At 44.5% G+C, this 21,384-nt stretch overlaps 1 protein-coding gene across 3 annotated transcripts in view; it reads left to right on the plus strand.

Moving 5' to 3' along the window:
* CAPN6 (calpain 6) overlaps positions 1-21,384 on the plus strand; it is a 66,764-nt gene that overhangs the window by 533 nt on the left and 44,847 nt on the right. The window contains exons 1-3 of one of the 3 annotated variants that reach the window (XM_037407993.1): positions 5,181-5,408; positions 7,046-7,131; positions 7,979-8,153. In XM_037407993.1, the coding sequence (XP_037263890.1) occupies positions 7,989-8,153 (165 nt within the window). In that variant the 5' untranslated portion in view covers positions 5,181-5,408; positions 7,046-7,131; positions 7,979-7,988. Of the gene's footprint in view, positions 1-5,180; positions 5,409-5,506; positions 5,593-7,045; positions 7,132-7,978; positions 8,154-21,384 lie in introns of those variants that run through there. The other 2 variants (XM_037407995.1, XM_037407994.1) reach the window with 2 other exon arrangements.

The following is a 21,384-nucleotide window of genomic DNA, read 5'->3' on the forward strand; positions in this document are numbered from 1 at the left end:
ACTATGTCTAAAGTAATAGATAAGTGGATACATAAAGTAGTGGCCTAATAGGGGGTTACCTATTAACTTTTATGAAAAGGCAGAATGGAGAGATACTGGAATTCTGAAGAAAGTAGTTTCCTGTGGTTTCAGCACAAAAGCTTAGCTTGAATGAATCAACTGACATTGCTGTTAGCATTTTCTTCAGAGCTTGTTATAGACCTCTTGACTTATATTAATGTTAATTGTAACAATTGGCATTTACCACACTAACTTTTTTTTTTTTAATTTCAAAACTGGAATTGTACCTCTTTGTACTTAGCTTCAGATCTGTCTGCTCTTGAGACTATAGTGGAAGCCACTGAGGATCAAGTTGGTTTTTTTGAGTATGCAGACACCTGAGCAATTTGGAAAGTCCTGTCTGCCTGCATATCCTTAAAAACGTGTCCCCTAGCCACTTTGTGTCCTTGCTAAAAAGAGAGATTGGTTTAACTAAAGGGTCAAGCTGTACAAAGACTGGATGCTGTGCAATATATGCAGCCCGAAAGAGGAATCCTTCCACTAGAAAAACAAAGTGGCAGCATAAAATGAGCAAGTGGCAATTGCTGTCCTGAAGCAGAAATGGCCACCCAGAGTAGTTGCTTCTGAAGCCTGTTGAAAAGTGAGTGCATGCTCACAGTGCTGGTGCATGGTTGTTTAGAAAAACATTTTAATCTTGCTTGTCAGCTGCAGGCAGATGTGCACGTGTTGATCTGTATTGCCATATATTCATCCTTGTACTGTCACCCTGGCTGGTCCAGGAGTCGGAGACCCTCAGGATCCAGATGTGTGGAGGGGTTTGAATTTCTGAATGCTGGCTGAGATCTAGCAAGGGACTTGAGCATCTGCAGTGGGGATGGAGGGAAAACACTGGGAGCTTACGGCTAAGGTGTAGTCTAAAAAGCTTGAGTCAAGCTACTGTTTAATGCCTAAACTGTTAAGTGCCGCATATGCCTATAGCTTGTGGACTTCGTGTGTCCTTAACTTGGTACGTGCTCAGTACAGCAGAGCTGCTCAGTACACTGTGGCTTTCCAGATGTGGCTGACAAACAAGCTGTGCCTCTGGCTGGTTCCCTCAGGTCTTGGCGCACGAGGCCTTCCAGCCATTTGCTTGTTGCATGTGGGACAGGACCAAGAGACACACAAAACTCGGGTGCAAAACACCCCAGTTTTCTAGTTCAGTTGAAGGCAGCAGGGTAGCATGTGCTGCTTTTTGACAGCAGTAGCCTCTGCTTGAGAGCACTTGCCCAGAAGTGTTCCGTGTTTGGTGTGAACAGAGTCACTCTGCTGGGGTCCCCTTGGGAGACTGACCTTGGCACCCAGCCGCAGCCCTTCCCCGTCGGGCACACCTGCAGCGGGGGGAGGTGGACTGGGAGGGTGGCTCGGCTCGGCTCAGCTCCTGGTAGCCTTGTTCTTACAGCATTTAGTTGAACTGAAGGAAAGGAGCCCTGGGGGCTTGTTTCAGCTGGCAGTGATCTTTAAACATTTTAGCTGTTGAAGGTTTCACCTGAAAACTGATCAGGTGAAGGCAAAAGTCTGCCCTGCTGGTGACCCCGTTCCTTTTAAAACTTTTGCTTTTGCCCAATGGGAGAGAGAAAATTGTTAAAAGCTATTTCACAGGCAGCTACACTGGGATATACTCTCAGAAAAGGCAAAGAGGGGAGAGAGGGAGTAAAACCAGAGTTTATCTTCTCTGAGTGTGTTCTCTCAGGGCTTTTGAGTGATTTTGACTGTGAAATCAGCATTGTACCTCTAAGTAATCCTATACATGCATGCGTGTTGATTTTGCTCATTCTCAAGTTGAAAAAATCTCACGCACCCCTGGCCATCAGCCCTATAAATTTGCTTCTGCTCATGCCAGATGGAGTCCTACCCCTTTGGCATAATCACCTGTAAGTGCAGCTTTTCTCAGGTGCTGTTTGCTCCACCTGTCCAGCCCCAGCACCATCAGTGTGTGCCCCTGAACGCTGGAGCAGCTGTGTTTCTTCCTGTGGGATGGGGGGGCTGCAGCATGCAGCTAGCCAGCACCTCACCCCCCAAAGGGCTGCAGAGCCCTGACTCCAGCACTCCTTCCCTGAAGGGCCAGAACGGGCTTGCATCTTACCTCACCAGGAACGGACTAGAAGAGAGGTGAGAGAGAGAACAGACTAGGAAAATCAATGACGGGGTTCCTGGTGGAGCTCCTGCTTGGCTCCTGGGCTTATGGGGGGGGCAGGCTTGGTCCTGAACTGCTACCCACCCTCCTGAGTCCTCTTGCTTGGACACAGGCTTTGCAGTACAAACTGCATTCTGGCTCCCAGCTGAAGTGTCTCTGTCCCAGTAAGACCTGAAAGAAAAGCCTAGTAAAGCACTGTGATGTTGCAGTACGAGTGTTGTGATTAATTTTATTGTAGTAAAGCTTTGGTTTGTAGCCAGATGATTCTGCCAGTCCTTGATGCTGTCCATGAAAGCAATATGGCCAGTCCTGTTCCTGGTGTCTTGTTAGTCTCCCCTGTGTTTCTGCTCAGAAGTGGTAGGATGTGGGCAGATATTCTCAGACAAAAATATGTGAGTTTTCCTCTCTCAGTTGTAGTGCTAAGTATGGCAAAACTGCACAGCAGGACAATGTTGGCACCTTTCTGTTTCTATGAGAAGACAAATGCTTGTGTCTCCTTCCCTTGGCCAATCCTTGAGCTGAGCTAGACAGAGAAACCTTTACATGTGCCTGTTAAAGTACTGAGTTACAGGCCATAAAACAGTCAGATTAACCTTATTTTGTTCAAAAAATCCCAAAGCTGGATGAAAGAAGGGCTAAAGCTGCACAGTCATGGTATCCCTAGAGCCCAGAGCATACAATACAACTTGGTATTTCATCCAGGCCAGGATGGGAGAGTATTGCCATCCAAAACAACTGAGAAGCCCTGGGACCATGGTCATTAATACTGGACCGGGTGCTATTAAATTATCCTGTGCAGCAAATTTGATCCAAATTGAATACACTCTTACTAATGCAATTGCATATCTACACGATACAGATTTAATACTGACTTTGTACTTTTATATTGGCTTATGCAGAAGAAGAGAGGATACCCGATCCAGCATAAAGACTCCCAGTGCAGTAAGCATGTTGAACTGTTTAGAGAATTTGGATGAGTAAATTTCTCCAGTAACAATGCTCTGTGTTATGGGCACTCATGCTTCTGATGCATCGGTAGCAGTGGAACAGCCAAGATCACAAAACCACAGCATATGTGAAGTGGAAACTTTTCAACTGCTTTAAATTCCCCCGCATTCTTAATACAAATTTGCAAAGTCACTGCTTTGCAAGGACCTGTGATCATTCTGCACAAAAAGAGAAGGCAATAACCTTTTCCAGCTGGAGCCCTGGAAGTGCCTTTAATTAGTTTTACAGAAAATGAGTTCAGAGTAATTTAAAGCTTTTGGCTGCAGGGCTGCTTTTTTGGAAGCACTCACTGATTTGATTGCTCTGAAGCAAGCTATGAGTTTGAAGAAAGAGATACTTGGAAAAATACTAAACTATGTTTGCTAACAGTTAAATACTTGAGTCCTTGTTTTGCTTTTACAGTCCAAACAGTGGCTTTGAGGTTTGGTGATGTCAGTACTGAAAGAACAGTTTAGGGTTAGGAGGGTTTTGTGCATTGTCAGGACTGGTGCACAACTGCAGTTAAAAAAAAAAAAAGAGAAACCCAAGGACCAGGTGTTGGTTGTTGTTATTATTGGTAAGGCTACTGTTTGCATGAAACAAAAGCAAGCTTGGTACCTGCAAATGGATAATAATCTTAAAACAGGGATGCTGCCCCAAGATACGGCATATGCTGTGTGTATCCCTTCTGGCATCCCTCCGTGGTCTTCCTGGAACAGCAGGAATGCAATCCTGAGGCTGGGGTGTGCCTGAGCTTGGGCAGTTTCATCTCAGGATCCACTTACTGGAAGGGAAGGAACAGTTTCATGTGCAAACTGTGTTCAGCTGCGGCCTTAAATACTGCCCGAAATGCACTTTGCCCTCTTAGTCCTGGTGTTGTGCATGGAAATTCCCAAGTCCTGCAACTGGAACAGAGGAGCGGGATGCGTGGTAAAATTTATGTTGTTACAACACACCAAACTTCTCCCTTGAAGAGGAGTTTCACTTAGAACAGAGGGCTCGCTGCAGCTGCTTGGCAGTGTTTGCTTTGGGGAGTGAAAGCGCTGGGTTTTGTTAAGGCAAACGCAGCTCTGCCGTCCCTGTGCCCCTCCTGTGGGGATGGGAGCGGGAGGGATGCTTTTGCCTGCAAGCTGGCTCACTGCTGCGGAGTGCAGTTGGCTTAAGAGCCGCTGTAACTTCTCTCTTAAACTTGTTACCCTGCGTGTTGCTTAGTTAATCAGTAACAAAAACGGGCTGAGATGACTTCTGTTAGTTTTTGTGTGCTTATTGCATGAATTTAATGGTAGTGATGGTGTAATTTTCCTTTACTCGCCTGTTTGGATGGTTAGTCCGTCGTGTTTGTTGTGGATCTTCTGTGTAGCAGCTGGGAAGAGAAAGGTTAAGACAGGAAAATATAAGTGTAAATAAATACCGTTGGGTAGTGGAAATAATACTTGACACTCATCTTAATGCTCTGGTGAAGAACTGGATTTGAAGTGAATGTCCCTTTAATTTAAGGCTGCTAATAGTGCCAGGAGCTGGTGTTTGCCACTGTGTTGAATGTGACTTAGCTGTACTCTGGCTGGCTGTGACAGGGGAAAGCATCTCTGAGTATTAACTGTAAGTAAAGATGTCATGCTTCTCCTGTCAGGCTGAGGAGGGGACCCTGCGAGTGGACCCTGACTGAAAAGGGGACCTGCACTGCCTTGTCTTCACTGTTCTGCTGAAATCCTTTTTCGAATCAAAATAGGAATCTCAGTGGAAAAAAAGGGGGTCAGAGAAAGACTTCAAAGCTCAGTGGTTGAAAGCTGAGAGATGTGAGGCCTCCTGTACCCCTGCTGATATCAAGGGGGATTGCCATGGATTGCTATGGAAACCCTGGGGGCAGCTGTGGAGCCCTTGTGCTGCCCAGAGAGGTGAAGCACTGGGGAGCTCAGCTCAGAGGCTGGAAAAGATACAAAGCAAAACTGTAACTGTATATGGTCAGGGAAATGTAAGGGAAATCTTACAAAAATGTAAGAATGGCTGACCTGTACAGCTGTTGGGGTTTTTTTCCCCCCTTCCCCTCTCTGCTGTCCCTCCCCTGGAGCAGTCCCTTTCTCTCCACAGAGCAGCAGCAGCAGGTCTCTGAACTGCGGTGCGGTATTTTTAGGACCTTTGCTACACTGTGCATAGCATGACAGCGCAGGGAGCCCTGGGAAGAGCGGCGGCCAAGCCATGCTTGGCGTTCTCTCTGCGCTGCCTGTACCTCCTGTCAGCTGGGCCCGAGGTAAAGCTGTTGGGTGCGGAGCGGTGGGAGCTGTGCTGTTGTGTACTGTGAGCTCAAGAACGGAGGTGGGAGTATGGTTCCTAGTTTGGAAGCTTCGAGGTTCAGCTGAGTGTCAAAAAACGGGAGCTGCTTCCAAAACAAACCTTGGAGTGGGAACCAGGTGCCTGCTGTCTGCCTCAGCCAGGTTAGGCCATATCCTGGTAGATGAACACCCCAGGAGAGGAGGGGGCTTGGCTGGGCTCCTCCATCCTCAGTGCTCAAACCACTAGGCTATTTTCTAGAAACTGCATTGACGTTCTTTACTGTGAACTCTTCAACAAGAAAAAGAGACTTCTGTTGTGTTTTGAAAGGGTGGATTTGAGCTCCTACTAGTTCTCTAGATGGTGATGGGACTTGGGTTCAGCTCCAGAGCTCGGTGTCCGCTGGGCAGATGGCAACCGGTCCCTTTCCGAAACACGCGCCCAGTCATTTTCTCAGGATGGCACAGGGATCCGGGAGAGGGACAGGTTACCAGCCTGGCTGGAGACGCTGCCTTCTTGTTAGTGTTCCCCTTGGCGAGTACTGCCTCAGGGAGCCCGGGCTGAGGCCGGTGGCAGCCCCATCTCCTGTGCTCTGCTTTTTGACCAATTTCTGCGCATTGCTACGAGACTGGCTGTTGTGTAATGGGGTGTTAATCCTGGAAGGACTTGCATTCCAGTCTGGCAGATAGAAGGGGAGAAGGGGTGGGGTAATGAGGTCATTAAAGACCTATCTCTGTGAATTAGGCAGTGACAGCTGAAAACCTTATCACCCAGGGGCTATTTTAAAAACAAGCGTGTCTTGCAAATAGGCGCAGTTTAGAATGTTAGTTAGCTCATGGGGAATTCTTAATAGGCGAGAATGCCACTTAGCATGAAATAATCTATATCCCACCCAAATTACCCAAACTTTTATTTTTTATTGGGTTTTTTTTTTTGTCCTTGAGCTATCCTTGTATAGTTGAGAATTTGTTCTGCACTTGCATTTGAAGAATTGTTTGTGGGGGGAAGCAGGTCTCTTTGCCTTGTCTTGGGAGGCCATCTGCCAAGTGAGATGCCTTGTGACTTTTTTTTTTTTTTTTAGGGAGATAATCAACAAGAAAATAGCCCTCAAGAAAGGGAAATTCCTAAAAATGGCATAGTATCAGTGAATTTTGGTTTAGAACAGTTAATTTCAGTGTAGGTTAGTTTTGTTGGATCTGGATAACACTGTTCACTGAGGAACCCAGTTCTGGAAGGGGGTGAGGGGAGCATGTGTGAGTGAGTTTAGTTAAAACCATCCCCAGGCTATTTTGGTCACAGTAACTTTTATTCACAAGAACAAAGACCATGGTAAATTTGGCATTTCCAAGTGTTCCTCATTACCCTTCTCTGGTTTGCCTGTTGTGCTCGCTTGCATGCCTGGAGAAGCTTGTGCCTAGCTTGGTTTAGTTTTCTGCAAATTTGTGGATCTCATCCAGTTCCTTGCTGCAAGCAGCTCAAGGAGCATGAACTGAGATCAGTGCAATGGGACACAGCAAGTAGGCTGCTAGGAGAGTGTGATGCCATGCTCCTTTGTTTCCATGTTTGATTCTTATGATCTGACATCAGGGTAACCTGCGTTTGTCTTTATTGCTGTAGATAACTCGAGGAAGAGGAGATACATCTCTAACCCCTGGTGGGAAAGAAAAGGAGAGGAATTGATGCACAGGAGTGTTCCAAACACAGTAAGTTCAAATACTCTCTTCGCCCCCTCTCTTGAAATAGAGGTAGCATCCCTCACATCCCTCAGACTTCAGACTATCCTGGATGATTTCTGTAGCTGGATTTCTGATTTGTAGGATGTGTTTAAGCAATTTATTTGAGCTCCATGGCTGTGACCATAAACTTACCAGGTTAAATAGTTGTGGTTCTGGGGACTAAGGCCTGAGAGCCAGTTTGGGGTTGTTGTTGTGAGGTGGTTGGTGGTGTTTGTTTGGGTTTTTTTTTAATTCTCATCAATTATTTGGAAATATTTGCTGCTTCTGGGAATTCAGTGCCTTGAAATTTAACGTAAAGTTCAAAGACAGTAATACCAGCTGAAGTATTGTCACTTAAATTAAGATGGAGAACTGTGGAAATCTGGTTTTAGTTTTCTTTAGGTGTAAGAGTTGGAGTAGATAATTAGAGCTTTAGTGGCCAGAAGAAGAAGGTAGGACAGAAAGATGGTCCAGCCCTTCACACACGGTACAGACTGAGAGCCAAGTCCCACTCTGTTACCTTCCCAGTCAATTAGACAAAGCAAAGTTCTAGTTTGGTGCCTGGTCTGGACTCTCTAATGTTTTTCCTGATAAGACTTCTGTTCAGCCAAAAATACCATCCTAATGTATAAGATGATTTGGGGTTTTTTGGTTTCCTAGTCTATTACTTAACATAATGTAATTTATGATCTGGGTTTTTTTTTTAACAGAGATCTGTAATTAATCTTGTTTAGAACAAGTGATGTGCTCTGTTGTTAAAGACCAGTGAGGGGTGCAATCTATGGACTTTAAAGAGCCTTCATAATTTGCACAAATCAATATTCATCTTATCTAGACAGAAAGATATGCCTTCCTCAGTGCAACTCTTCAGAGATCAGCAGTACCACGAGCTGAAAGGGCAGTGTATCCAGCACAGACGGCTCTTTGAAGATCCAGAGTTTCCAGCCTCGGATGAGTCCCTTTTCTATCAATCAGCGCCACCAAGGAAAGTTGAATGGAAGCGCCCAAAGGTAACTGGTGCTCTCTGTGAGGAGGTGCTGTTTGTATTGTTCCAACCCTGCCGTCTTCTCTGTGCAAACACGCGGTTATGTGAGTATATTCTCCTCCCTTTTTTCCATTTATTTCCTGTCACGGTGAATGAGACAGCAGCCCCTCTGTGTCACGCTGCTGTCTGAAATGAAAGTTACAGCTTGCTATAAAAAGACAAAAATGAAGCATTCTGTGCAGCATAATCATGCTTTTTATGGTTGATAGCTCTCTAATAACAAGCAGCACTGTGAGGTGACTCCAGCCATAGTGATGTTTAAATCAGCCCTCTATTTAATAAAGAATGCCAGTAATCAATTAGGAATACCAATAATAGATCAGTCAACACAGGAGTATATTCTGTAAATAAATTCTTCATTTCCTGGGTCAGTCTGCGGATATGTACCTGTCTAGGTTGTTGTATTGACAGAAGTATTTCAGCAAAGTGTCGCAGTTCTTAATTGACGTTTGTCTTCCGTACCTCTCACTTCCGAGAGCCTGGTGTATACCCACATAATTGCAATATAAAATCTGAGCTTTAGCTGTCCAATCTACTGTGTCGCCCCACAAGTCGCCTCTTTGGGTTTTTTTCTTCTTTTTTTTTTTTTTTTTTCCCCTCAGTTAGCTATAACCCTTGCAAAAAACACTATAGAAAATTAGATTTTATTAGCCAAATAAGTAGCATCTTCCAGCCTGGAATACTGGAAACAGTATAGGATTATTGTTCATCATTACAGCTCTCCGTATGTTTTCAGAGTAACTTGTGCCTTATTAAAATATATGGGGAAAGGAAATCTCACTGTAGCAAGGGGAAGTTTCTCCAATCTCAGATAGCTGGCTAGTTCATTTGTATGTATAAGCAAATGATTTGCAATTTTTCTTGGAGGAGCAGGTAGGAAAGAGAAGAGCCACAGTCTGCCCAGCAGGAGGTCTATCTGAGGCAGCAAACGGTAGGGCACCAGTGGTGGAGTGGTCTTGTTACACTAAAAAAATGCTGGATATTGCTAACTGCCACCAATGGAATGAGCTGAGAACCCTCATTTATCAGCCCATACCCACTTTCTAGTCAAAGCAAATGAATTAATTTCTGTTCCACGGGGAACTAACTTGTGCTTCCAGAATCAGTTGGTTTGCTCTCTACATAGTGCCAAAAATAAGAGGAAACCATGTGCGTATAGTTGGCTGCCAGGTTACCTTTTTTATTAACCATAAAGCCCAGCTACGTACAGGTCTTAAGAGCTTTGAATGACTTCTGCAGTATAAGACACGATGCTCACAAGCTGCTCCCAGCAAATACTCAACTACACAGATGCGTAGCTGATGGAGAGGGGAGAAGGTGAGTTCCCAAGAGGTGTCTAAGAAAACCTTTGTTCTGTAGTGAACTTGGTACCCTCTTTCTCAGCTGTTTTTCAGAGAGGTTCTGGTGAAATTTAGCAGCAAGTTTTACCCAGAGAGAACGGAGAGTTTTCCTTTCTTGATTGATATTGTCTGTGGTCTCTGCATGGCTATGCTGAAGTTACAAGTCAAAGGCAAAATCCACTGTATAAAACCTCAATTACACACCAGTGATTTCATATTCAAAGTGAACAGCTGTTGTCTGTACACAACCAATAATGCTTATGTCTGTTTGCCACTTTGACTAGCATCTTAACAGGAAAACAAACATGTCATCTGCTTCTAAGTGTGACTAATGTACTAGATGTTTCAGATTTTTAATATTACTTATATTTGGGGTCTTTTAGTTGGTTTGCTGTGAGGTTTTATGCTTCACATATCTTGCGTTTAAAAAGTAGTTCACAGCCATAAGCAAATAATTCAGAAGAACACCAAATCATTCTCAGCTTTGACAACGTAGCTTTCCCTCGGAGAGTGTAATCTGTTCTCATGCTCTGACAAGTGTAATGAAGAGGACAGTGGAAGCCTCTAGCCAGATGTACACAGTGGTTTTACCCTTAAGCATGATGAATTTGTCCTTTACTTCACCCGTATCCACTTCTGGGATTAGGGTTAATCTTCTGGAAGCACAAACTTGGGTGTCTTTTCTTAGAAAACATGATGCCAGTGGCAATGTGGTCTACTTCGTACGCAGCTGGTACTGTTCCCTGTCCTCTGTAACAGGGTATAGCAGACGAGGCTGACCAAGGCAGCACTGTATTTGCCAGGATGACATGTTTGTTTTTTCTTCTTTTTTCTCCTGGTTGTGATCATTTCTCTCAGCAGCTTCAATAATGAAATGTTAGCAAGCAGAGCGAAGGTTGCTTTCCTGTTTCTCATTTTAGTTTTCCAAGTAAGACATGAGACTAAAGAATGGGGAGAATGAATTTGGAAAAAATGTAGGCATTCCAAAGTCTTTGGGTTTATTTTTATTTCTGTAGTGCTTTCCTGTTTATTGGAGTCTTTCACCCCCTCCTAGAAGAGGAAGTACCATGCAGCCAGTCATAGCAAGGTCAGAGAAAGCTTTTGTGCTTCCTAAGAGATGTGAAGCAAGAGCTAGTCTCTAGACAAGGATGCCATTTTAGGCCATTCCTTTGTGCTTGTGTTCATTCAAGGCGGTGATCAGTGGTGTGAAGTCTGGTCGAAGGCCAGTAACTAGCATTGTACGCCAGGGTCAATATTTAGTCCAGTCTCGTTCAGCAACCTCAGTAATGAACTGGATGATGATGTAGGGGCATTGGACTAGATGACCTCCAAAGATCTTTTTCAACCTCAGTCACTCTGTGATTCTGTGTGCCATTCTAAAGCTGTGCCTTCCTTGCTCTCCTTCCTTGCTTCAAGATAGAGCAGATTTTGGGGCCCATGTGGGGCTGCTCCTACAGATTTGTGGAGAATAGCTAGAATATTCCAGTCTTACCCTTCTTGGGTGGGAGAGGGAGTTGATGCCTAGGAGGTGGTGGAAGCTGCCTTTGTTCTCATGGTGAGCCTGTTAGAGCATCTTGAGAGGGGCTTGTCTGTGCAGCAGAGCAGAGGTGAGGATCTATTTCCCAGTGTTTGTTTATGGGTTGTCTCTTCTCTGTCCCATGCAACTGTATTGTACTCTACGTTAATTGGCTGAGTGCTTAATTGTGCTTTTAGAGCAACGGGCTCTACAGAGTATTTTCTTTTTTGGGAGGGAAATGGCCTTGCGATATGAGCATAAGGTGAAGGCCAGAACTGTCATCTACCTAGACAGATTCTGAGCAGGCCACTTAGTCATCTTGCCTCACTAACTCACGCAGTAAGTACAGCTGTGCCTCCCCCAGCCACCCCCGAATGTTTATACAGCATCTTGAATGTGAAGGAGCTAAATGGTGATATCCTGGTTCCTGTCCTCCCGCCATCTACACAGGCAGTGGGTAGCCTGTCCAGGTGCTGGTACTTCTATACTAGTGCAAGCAAGCAGCTTTTTGGCTTTAGACAGCCTGTGTAGCTGTCTGAGCAGCTGGGGAGTGCTGCCCAGCACACAGAGCTGGGGGATGCCGCTGCAGTTGCATTTGCTGGTGTTGAAATAAGTACACTTGGGATCTGTGAATCTAAAGCTTTTCTGAGGAGAGGTGAGAGCCGGTATTTTAGTTTCAGATCACAAATATGCTCATACTTTGTTCAGTTACCCAGAATGGTTGGTGGTGGCCAGACAGAGCAAATGCTTAGGAAGGCTATCTGTGTAGTCAAAAGGGTTTTATTCTGCTCTAATGAAAAAAGGAGTATAAGTGAGAGAGAGGAAGAGGTGTAAAGGGTTTCTCCTACTTTGTTTTTGTCCTTGGATCTGCACCTGCAATGTTAAGTATGTTCTGTTTGCTCATTCCAGTCAGACTCACAACGATAGGTCATTAACAATCTGACATTAATTACTTGTTTTGTACTTTTAAAGTCTCTTTGGGAAAGAGGAAAAAAGACAGGGTAGTGTTACTTCTGTGGCACCCCAGTATTAAGAAACTGGCGAACACAAAAGGCACTGTGTAATTACCATGCAGTCTCCCTAGGATGGGGTGACTTTTCAAGGAGAGATGTTACGGAAAGATCATCCAACAAATAAGAGCACTGCATGCCGCTCATGTGCAGTACTGGGTCTCGGTTTCTCGGGGTGCAGTGTGGTATGCAGCTGGCAGGCCAGGCTGATTATACACAAGACCTTAGGTGTGTGTTTGCTGATAATGCTGTATTTCAGTGCTGAGTAATAACCCCAAAGGTCTGACCCCACCTGGGATATCTGATAGAGCTGGCTGAAGCGTGGAATTGGCAAGTTGTAACACAGTTCCATATTTTATTCTGAGTAGAAAAAAGAAAAGTGAACGTGCCAAAAGATCTTCCTAAAGATGAGCTTGGACCTTATTTTGCTGTGTTTCTATATCGCCTTCCTTTGTGACGCTCCCCACACCAGTGATGGGTTATGAAAAGTACCAGTAGTATAAAAATGCCAAATTGTTTTTCACTTCTGAGGAAAAAAGTCTGGAAATATTGGACATGATTTTGTAGAAAAAATCATCTTTGTCAGAGTGACATTTTCTGACAGAATTGTTGACAGATGACACAGGTGTCAGACTGCTGGCTGTGATTTCCCTGGCAGTCAGTGTCTCGTCCCCTGCCCTCCTGGCCTGCTGCAGCCCCGGGGGGGAGAGGGCCTGTCCCCACCAGCCCTTTGGCTGCTCAGCCCAAGGCAGTTTATGAGGACTCGCCTTGCCCAAAGCATTGGATGCTCATAACAGATGTCTGATGTGGGGCAGTCACCACAACTCCCATCACAGGCAGTGAAAAGGCGTTGATGTATTTAGGGTGTGATTCAACTGACATACCTGAGATGTTGGCTTTAGGCTGAGATGAATCATACCCCACAAGTGCCTGGTCTCTGCCAGCCAGAAGTTCAGAGGGTGAATTCATGTGTTTATGCCAACAGTATGAACCTTTGCTGGTGTTTCAGGACATTGGGCTTTGCTAGTATCTCAGTTCCTCTGGCCACTTGTAAAATAATAACTGAGCTGAGCATGACTGTTTCGAAGGTGCAGCATCTTCCAGAGCCCTTCAGTGTGCAGGAAGCCTCCTTGCTGTAGCATGTCTTTATGAGGTACAGCTCTTCCCTCCTTTGCCCCTGACACCACACAGGGAGGTGCTCCCACTGTTCCTGTGCTGTTCCAGGCTGTCACTGAGTATGAGTTGGGGTCAACATATCTCCAGCTTCCTACTGCAGCATCTGCACTTGACCCCCTTGCATGGCATGAGAGTCGAGGTGTGGCCTTCCCTCTTCTGTTTGCTCCACACCATCGCAGAGGGGCAGTGTCTGTGCCTGTTTTGGGGGAAGACATGCAGGGGTTGATCAGAACTGCCCTCGGGCAGAAGGGCTCAGTCTGTGAGCAGGGATTTAAAAATGGCTGATTTTGCACAGCCATTTTCAAGAAGCACTTTTAGAACCTAATGCGGAGCTGAAGGACTCTCCTTTTTAGAACCACCTTCCCCACCCCATCATTTAGATCAAAAGCAGTAATGTAAGGCACAAAACACCTGAAATTTTCTGTGGGGAAAATCTGCTGGCTTGTTAGAAAAAGAGGAAGAAATAATCCCCCTCGTTGGTGGACATTTTTTCTGCCCATTGATATTAGTGTCAAATCTTGCTCTTTCCCTGGAGTTCCATCCCCTCTGCCAGACTGAAGTGGGGTTGGGAGTAGCTGTGTCCTGCCAAGAGGCAGGAGAAGTCTCTTGCCCCCTGCTATCTCTGTTGGCCCTGGGATGTCTTTGGCCACCTGTCCTGGTTAACCCCTTACTGAGGGCAAACATATTTCTGTGTGGTGGTCCTGGTCGTCAGCTTTTAACAACAAGCAGCTCTAGTGAAAACGCCTGGGAGCGACAGCCACTCTGCTGAAGGGCTATTTTGTCTGTCTTTTTTCTAATTAAACCTCGAGTTTGTCTCAATTTTTTCACTGAACACTGACCTTGCAAAAAGTATTAAATCCCAAGGACATCTTTGTCAGCATTAAGCAAATAGCAGTGATCCCCCAACCAGGGCAGGCATCAGTGTGGTGAAAGAGTGGATAAGCTTGCTTCAGAGATAAGCAAGGTTCTTTAGTTATTCATAGAGGAAAATAATAGTCTGATCCTACAGAATGAGAGTCTTATCATGTGCTTTCCTGGTTTCCCTGCTTGACCTTCTGTTTTATAAACTCTGGATTTGCTTTCATCTGCATCTTCTCTTTATGAAAGGGCTATGATTGTACCCTTATGTTCTAGGAAGACAGAGCTGGTTCTTTTTCAGCAAGACAACACAGAAAGTCACTGTGTGACGGTACTGCTGAACTGCTTCCCAAGAAAGCCCTCTTGTGTCCCAGGCCACAGGAAGGACTGTTGCTGTGCTTTATTAAATCCCCGTTAACTCTCTGGTGCCAAAGGTCAGGTATCTGACTGGAAGTGGAGAATTGCATTCTCATGGCCACTGCCTGCCCCGTGATCCTGGGAACTGTATGCCATCGGCCCAATTCACCACTCTTCTCACCAATTTTCCAATGCTTTCAGGAGTGGTTATCACCATGGAAGAGAAAAGGATCAGGAAAGAAGGCACTGTGTTCTGGAATGGTACAGCCATAGGAATAGACAGAACAAGTGTCTCCCCAGCTGCCAAACTGGGGAGTGTGGGATGAGCGTTGGTGACTTATTCAGGGCAGTGTGAGGGACCAAGGTGCCAGAGAACGGGAGCTCCGACGTCTGCACCTACAGGTGTTTCTTGACGGTGGCACTGACTTCTGTTTGTTTCTAACTGGTGGAAAATGATCAGTTGTCTCAGGAGTTAAAACATCATTGTATTTGCTGATTTGAACCTTGGAAACCTCCCCCACCTCTGTACCTGTCTTGGAAGGTTTTCCCTTCTTTGGAAGGCAGAGGAGGCTTGGGGCATGCCTGCCTGAGTACTCAGTCTGTGTTAGCTTTACATATTTTGTACTAATGTTGTTTATTCCACATGTGTTCTCAGTGACAGGATTTGTGGTCACAGTAAGCAGTCCTCCAGAATGTTTAGCAGTATTCCAGTCATAGATTTTGTGGAATGAGTGTCACGAAAGACCTGGCTGTCAGGTGTAAGCATGCCTGTGTTAAATGCCCTTCAAAGATAACGCGTGGCTTCATCATTTGATTCCTCTGTCTCTTCTGTAACTGCATCCCTGCAGTTTAACCCTGCTTTCCAGTTTGACTGTAAACCAGATCAGAGACATCTGCTGATGTTTGGGACTATGTGTCAGAGTCCAGTAATACATGCAGGAGAGGCACTGGGGAGGGAGGTATCCTGGCACTGCGTCTGGATTTGAGCAGTTGCCCAACAGTGCGCTGCAAGAACAGTTTCAGGGCATGGAGCACAGTGACAGTTCATTGCACCCTGAGGTGTCTGCCGGGGTGGGGGGCCTGGGGATAACGCAGAGCTGGAGGAGAGCGGGGATTGAAGGGGAATACCATCAAGTGGCATTACAAAGTGGTGGCAGCTCTTAACAGTACAGCGTAGTTACATTGCTGCCTTCTGTGTGACAAACAGACTTGATTGTAACAGCACCTGTGAATAGTGACACTTCTCTGCTTTGCCAGATTCCCTCCCCACGCCCCCAGTTCCCTTCTGGAGCATAGCTCCTAATGATCACTTTTTCAGATCTGAACATGTTTTTTTTCCTGCCTTCAGCCTCTTCTTTCCAGTTAAAAATATGGAGCCATGCCAGTGCTCTTGCTTAATCAGAATGGAGGTTCCTTCCTACCCCCACTCCTCGCCCCCTCAAGCTTTGCAGGATCTGATTCTTGTTCTTCCGTGAAAATATGATTTATTCTGCAAAGGCTGCTGACGTGTCCTGAAACAGACAAAGTTCTGGTTTTTGTTTTCCTGTCTGTCCAGAATTGTCCACGTTTCTCTGTTGTTGGTGGTTATTGACTCTTGTTGAAGTGCACATGAGCACAACTTGTGAAGCGCTGTGTGCTGTGACATTTGTGTTTGTACTTGAAATACTGGCATGTGTGGAATACGCCTGAATCTAAGAGGTGAGGAAATGTGTTTCAAAGTGTGGTGGTGAGCCTCTGCTTTGAGGGAGCTCATGAATCCTTTTACGTGCCTCATACATATGGAGGCATTGATGGGAATACAAAGATGGTTTCAGATTGTAGGTTGCGTGAGCCACACAGCAGTGTCTTGCAGCTTGCTTATTGTGCTTCTCTGGGACGCATAGAAGAGGACTGTGAAAGACTTGGCCTTGCACTAACATGAAATAAATCTTAACTGGCTGCTTCTTCCTTTTGTCTGTAACATCCTAGATCGTAACGCTGTGGTTGTCCTCCACAGACAGACCAGGTGAGCCTAAGGTACCAACTGTAACCTTCAGTGGGTGACTTTCAGACATTGCACTCTGTTACTGGTGTTGTATGGGGCTCCTAGACAATTACAGGGCTTCCTGGATTATGCCATTTGTCATTTTAACAGGCATTTTTGTATGTTGTAATTAGCTGTGATTACACGAGTGCCATAGCAGGGAGGCTATTTGCCGTTGTTACAAATAGTTTTACTCTACTGTTAAAAGCAGATTTAGCTTGTGATCTTGAGCTCCAACTTGTTCTCAGCTGTGGAAAATATTGTCGGATTGTCTTTGCTAAACATACACGTGTGCATATATAAAGGGAAGGATTGGAGTGCACCCTAATTTTTATAGAAGAGCATAAGCCTTGCAGACTCAGAAGAGGTGTAAAAGGTCATAGGTGAAGTAGGTTCTGGCCTAAGTTTAAACCCTTCATCTTAAATAGGAAAGAAAGAACTAAATGGTAGGAAGCAGACTGCCCTGGAAGATAATCAGAGAGGTTGATGGGAAGGTTTCTGTAACTAATCATGTTATCTAGGTTAAAATCGTGGAGGCGGGAAGAAAACTATAGTCCTCTAGATATGATGCAACATTCTGTTAGTATGGAGGGGGGGTGGGTCAGGGGACAACAACAGGTAGACGGAAACCACCAGAAGAAAATTATTTTTAAATTATGGTAAGTGATCTTTTCTTTCCTCATTAGCTGTGTACACAATGAACTGTGTACCCTGCAGCCTCCTGCAAATAAGTCTGGCACTGCTGAATTTGATAGTGTTACAGCATCCTCGTGCTTGATCGCACTGAGCCTGGCTGCAGCCATCTGTCATTCTCATGCAGGTGTTGATCTGCAGAGGAGAAGTAGCTGCTTGCCAAGGGCTGCTGCTGTAGCCCCGGCACTGGAAGGAAGGACAGGCTGCTCCTGGGGAGGAAGGGGTTAAATCCAGCCCAGCTGTGGGAGCTCAGATGTTGGCACAGCTCCCAAAGATGCATGTGGCAACACAAAAGCATGCTCTTCATACCCGTTGCCTTAGCAACTGCACACTCAAATGGCAGGCACTGGCAGTTGGATCCGGCAGAAGATGATGCAGTTGCAATTAAGTTTAATTGTCTTCACGTTGTTAAGACTTCATTTTGAGCTGGGGGGAAGGGATGAGGTGATGGGTGAACATTAGTGATATTAACAATGAACTGCCACCCATCTGAGATTCTGGCACAGACAGGACTTCATCATGCTGTGTGTTTCTTTAAGGGTAAAATTAATGCTGGCACTTGGCTTCTGAACCTTGTTTTTTGCTGGAGAGGCTAAAAACTCTGCCTCGAGCTTCATTTGCTTAGTGAATGTAGATTTAGTGGAGTTAGCAATTTTCTGTACATCTTGGCTATCGCTGTTCTTGCATCCTGGTGATCCACAGCCAGGAACAGTCAGGTTTACAACTGTGGAACTGGGCTACTAGAAGGAGTGTCCAAAAGTGGAGGGCAAGGTCTTTCAAATCCAGGTCAAAACAAGTCTTGGCCTTACTGTACGGCTGTAATTCTGGATCAGCTGTATTCAGAATCTGCTTTCTGGTTGTCTTTTTTGGTATAATCAGTTGGTTTGGGTTATTGGTTATTTTCACCACCAGCTGGAAATGTTGAAGAGGGGTGGTTGCCGCCTGGTTTTGCCCTGGTGTGCTGAGACAGAGGTGGTCAACTATGATTTGATGCATGAGAGGTACATGTTAATCCACTGAAATTCAATATATTATAAAGCACTTAGCAACACCCTGGCATTTCCTCAGTACGTTGAGACTGATGCTTCCCATGCTTTTCAAGCACAGCAACACTTAACCAGTCGTTGCTTAAAATGGTTCATGCAACTGGGTTTATTTGCTCTCAGTTGCAAGGTCCTGCTCTTGTCTCCAGCTGCATTTCAGAAATGGTTTTCAAGCCAACTGAATGTTCATGACAAGTCTAAGCAATAAGGCCTTTTACTCATGGGACTTCAGTGATGTGAAGGACCAGGTAAATGTGGCATGCTAAAACCACAAGAGAAATAGCATCAGGAAGTACTGTCTTGGATACTTTTTCTGCTCCTGGAGAAAGCATAAATACTAAACCGTCTGTCTGTATTTTGAAGAGGATATTGAAATCCAGAAGTTACAGAAATAGTAAGGATAGGGGTGAATCTAGATTTAGCATTTGGTTTAGATGTTAATAATTTCATCTACTGATTTGTACCTGAAGAGAATTTTGGTTTATGGGTATGAGAAGAGTATTAGTATGTTAAAGCGGAGGTGTTCTGTGCACACAAGACAGACTCAGCGAAATGCTGTGAAAGGTATGTTGCTGTGCTTCTGCATATGCCCCTTTCCTTATGTGAGCGCATCGCATTTAGGTTGGTTGGCTGGGAGGCTGAATACGTGCGGTTGTAATGGTGCTTTCTGTTCTGATATGGAATCAAAATGGACCTGCTGAGATTTTTCAAGGAATTAAAAACATGAGCACAAGCAGGCAAGCAACTCTCTCCATTCCACCATAACTCAGTGCTTTAAAGTGCTGCATGGGATCTTATGGATCAGATCTTCCTTTTGTTGCTTCTCATGCTTTTCACCAGCAAATTGAGCATTTGTGGGAATTGTCTGGGTGCCTGGAATATAATGGGGTGGGAATATCTGTAACTTGTGGCTGTAATGTGGATTACAAAAACTTTACTGCTGGAAATAATGGAAAAAAACCTACTCTTATTAATTGTGTACCTTTCTTGTTCCTACAACAATAAAGTCTTATCAAATTATGTGAACTAGCTGTAAATTTAAAGATGACACTTATGAAGGACTGGGATGAGTTGATGACTGAAAAACAGGCTGAGTGATCGGACATTGGCAGCTTCAAATTTACTGCCATGGTTAGAGAGCATATAGAAAATGAGAATTAAATGGATCTTGATATAATTTTATTTTAATATTTAGTGTATTTTTAAAGAAGCTATTTAAATAAAATACATCAAGGCTTGAATAATTACACTGTGGAATAATATAGATTGGTTCTTGCATCAGTGAAGAAAAAAGTGAGTTATTACTTTATAATTCACTTTCCTGTCATCTTATGTTGTCAATTATAATAGTGACAACCGAAATACAGTGATAAACCTAAATAACTATGCTAATAACTTAAATACTTGCATTACATACTAATCTGCAGAGATCAAAGAAGTAACTGGAATCTGTTGGAACTGGAGTTCTTGTTCTAGCAACCTGGAATATACATTTTCATATAGAGGATCATAATAGAAGAACATTGTCATTATTACTGCTACCCTAATATGATCTGGTTATAATTTAAAAAGTGATAATAGTTAATTAATTAGTTAATTTCATTAATAAAATTAATTAATAAATGTAATCCTGGCTATTCCAAGTAATTGGTCTTTTGAGGAGTGAACACTTGGGAAAAAAGGAGGTGGGAATATTCAGTTGAAATTTTAATATTTTTTTTGTATGTTGCAACTTTCCCCCAAATACACCAATAAAAATTAAATGTTTCTTGAAATTTTTTCTTGGAGGCAAGGAAACATTTTCCAGCTACTAAAGGGACTTGCCTTGCTGATCTTCTAAGGTACTTGGAACAGCATGTTCTGGTGGTGTCCAGCCAAGTAATTCCCCGAGAACATTGTGGGCTTTGTTTTGTTTCTTTCTTTCTTTCCTCCATTATTATTTTCCTCTAAGGTTTTGAGGTGGTTTTTTTGCTTTGGGTTTTTTTTTTCACTGATCATGTTCTGAAAAGAAAATGCCTTCTCCCTTTGCAAGAGAACACACCTTCACGTGTTCCTCCCCTCCCTGTCTCCTCTCTATCACTGCTCTTGTGTCTTCCTTCTGGTATTGTTTGCAGAAATAAAGGAAGCAAACTGTCCAGGCAAATCATCCAAACTGCTGTTGTTTGTGGTGGTATAGCTGATGATCTAGATATTCTGAGAGTCATGCTGGGCTTTTCCAGCCCTTTTCTTCTAGTATCTGTGCTTCAAGACCTACTTCTAGGATGTGATCAACATAATAATAATGCTGCCTTGCACAATAAACGGATCTGATGTGGCGAGGGTATTGGAGCATGTGTGTTTTGAGCTCTTGTTATGGTGATCTGCTTTGAGTTTAAGGGAAAGGGGTGCTTCCCTCAGGAGGAAGGAGATAAACCACCGAATTAGTGTTACCCTTTTCAGGCAGAAGAGTGCCCAGACTGGGTGTTCCTGACTTTCATCAAGATGCTGTTGCTTCTGTATCTGGGATGTGCTGTGTCCACCTACTTTAGAAATCAGGCAGATAGAGCTGGTAGCCAAAGTGAATTGAGAGCAGAGGGAAAGACCAGAGCCAGTGTGGTGCCCTGGCAAATGAGGGTAGGGAGCTACACGCAGCTGTTTCATACAGTCCATTGCTCTTACTTGGCTGAGAAATGGCAAAGGTGGGGGTTTTCTGGGGAGTGTGCTTGTGTGTTTCACAGCTGGGAGGAGGTGGGGTTTTTTCCCAGCTGTCTAGAAAAGGGAGAAACAAACAGGAGCATTTTTGTTCCATTAGACATGTAAAACATAGTTGACAGCTCACAATATCTGAAAGCACCCTGAGGAAACAGGGAGATTCCAAAGGAGGCACTGAAGAGCATACAATTTCGTCTCCTGTGTTTAAGGTGAACGTTATTATTCATCTGTTCTCGTTAGCTCGTCTCTTACAGAGTCAAGTCCTGTAGAGCAAAGGGAAGGGCCTTTATTACCAGAGTACAAGACAGCTCCACAAGATATCCCTCCTCAAGCACTTGAAGGGCACGTTACATTGATCGCAGTAAAAGGGGAGCAGACTGGGTGGGAGAGCAGCCTCAGTCGAAGTGCCCAGGCTGTGGCCGCTGTGCTAGTTCATGCTCAACATGACACTGATCCTTTCACAGTGGCTGTGACATGCTCTGCCGCAAG

This window comes from Falco rusticolus, chromosome 14 (genome assembly GCF_015220075.1).
Source record: "Falco rusticolus isolate bFalRus1 chromosome 14, bFalRus1.pri, whole genome shotgun sequence".
Lineage (NCBI taxonomy): Eukaryota > Metazoa > Chordata > Aves > Falconiformes > Falconidae > Falco > Falco rusticolus.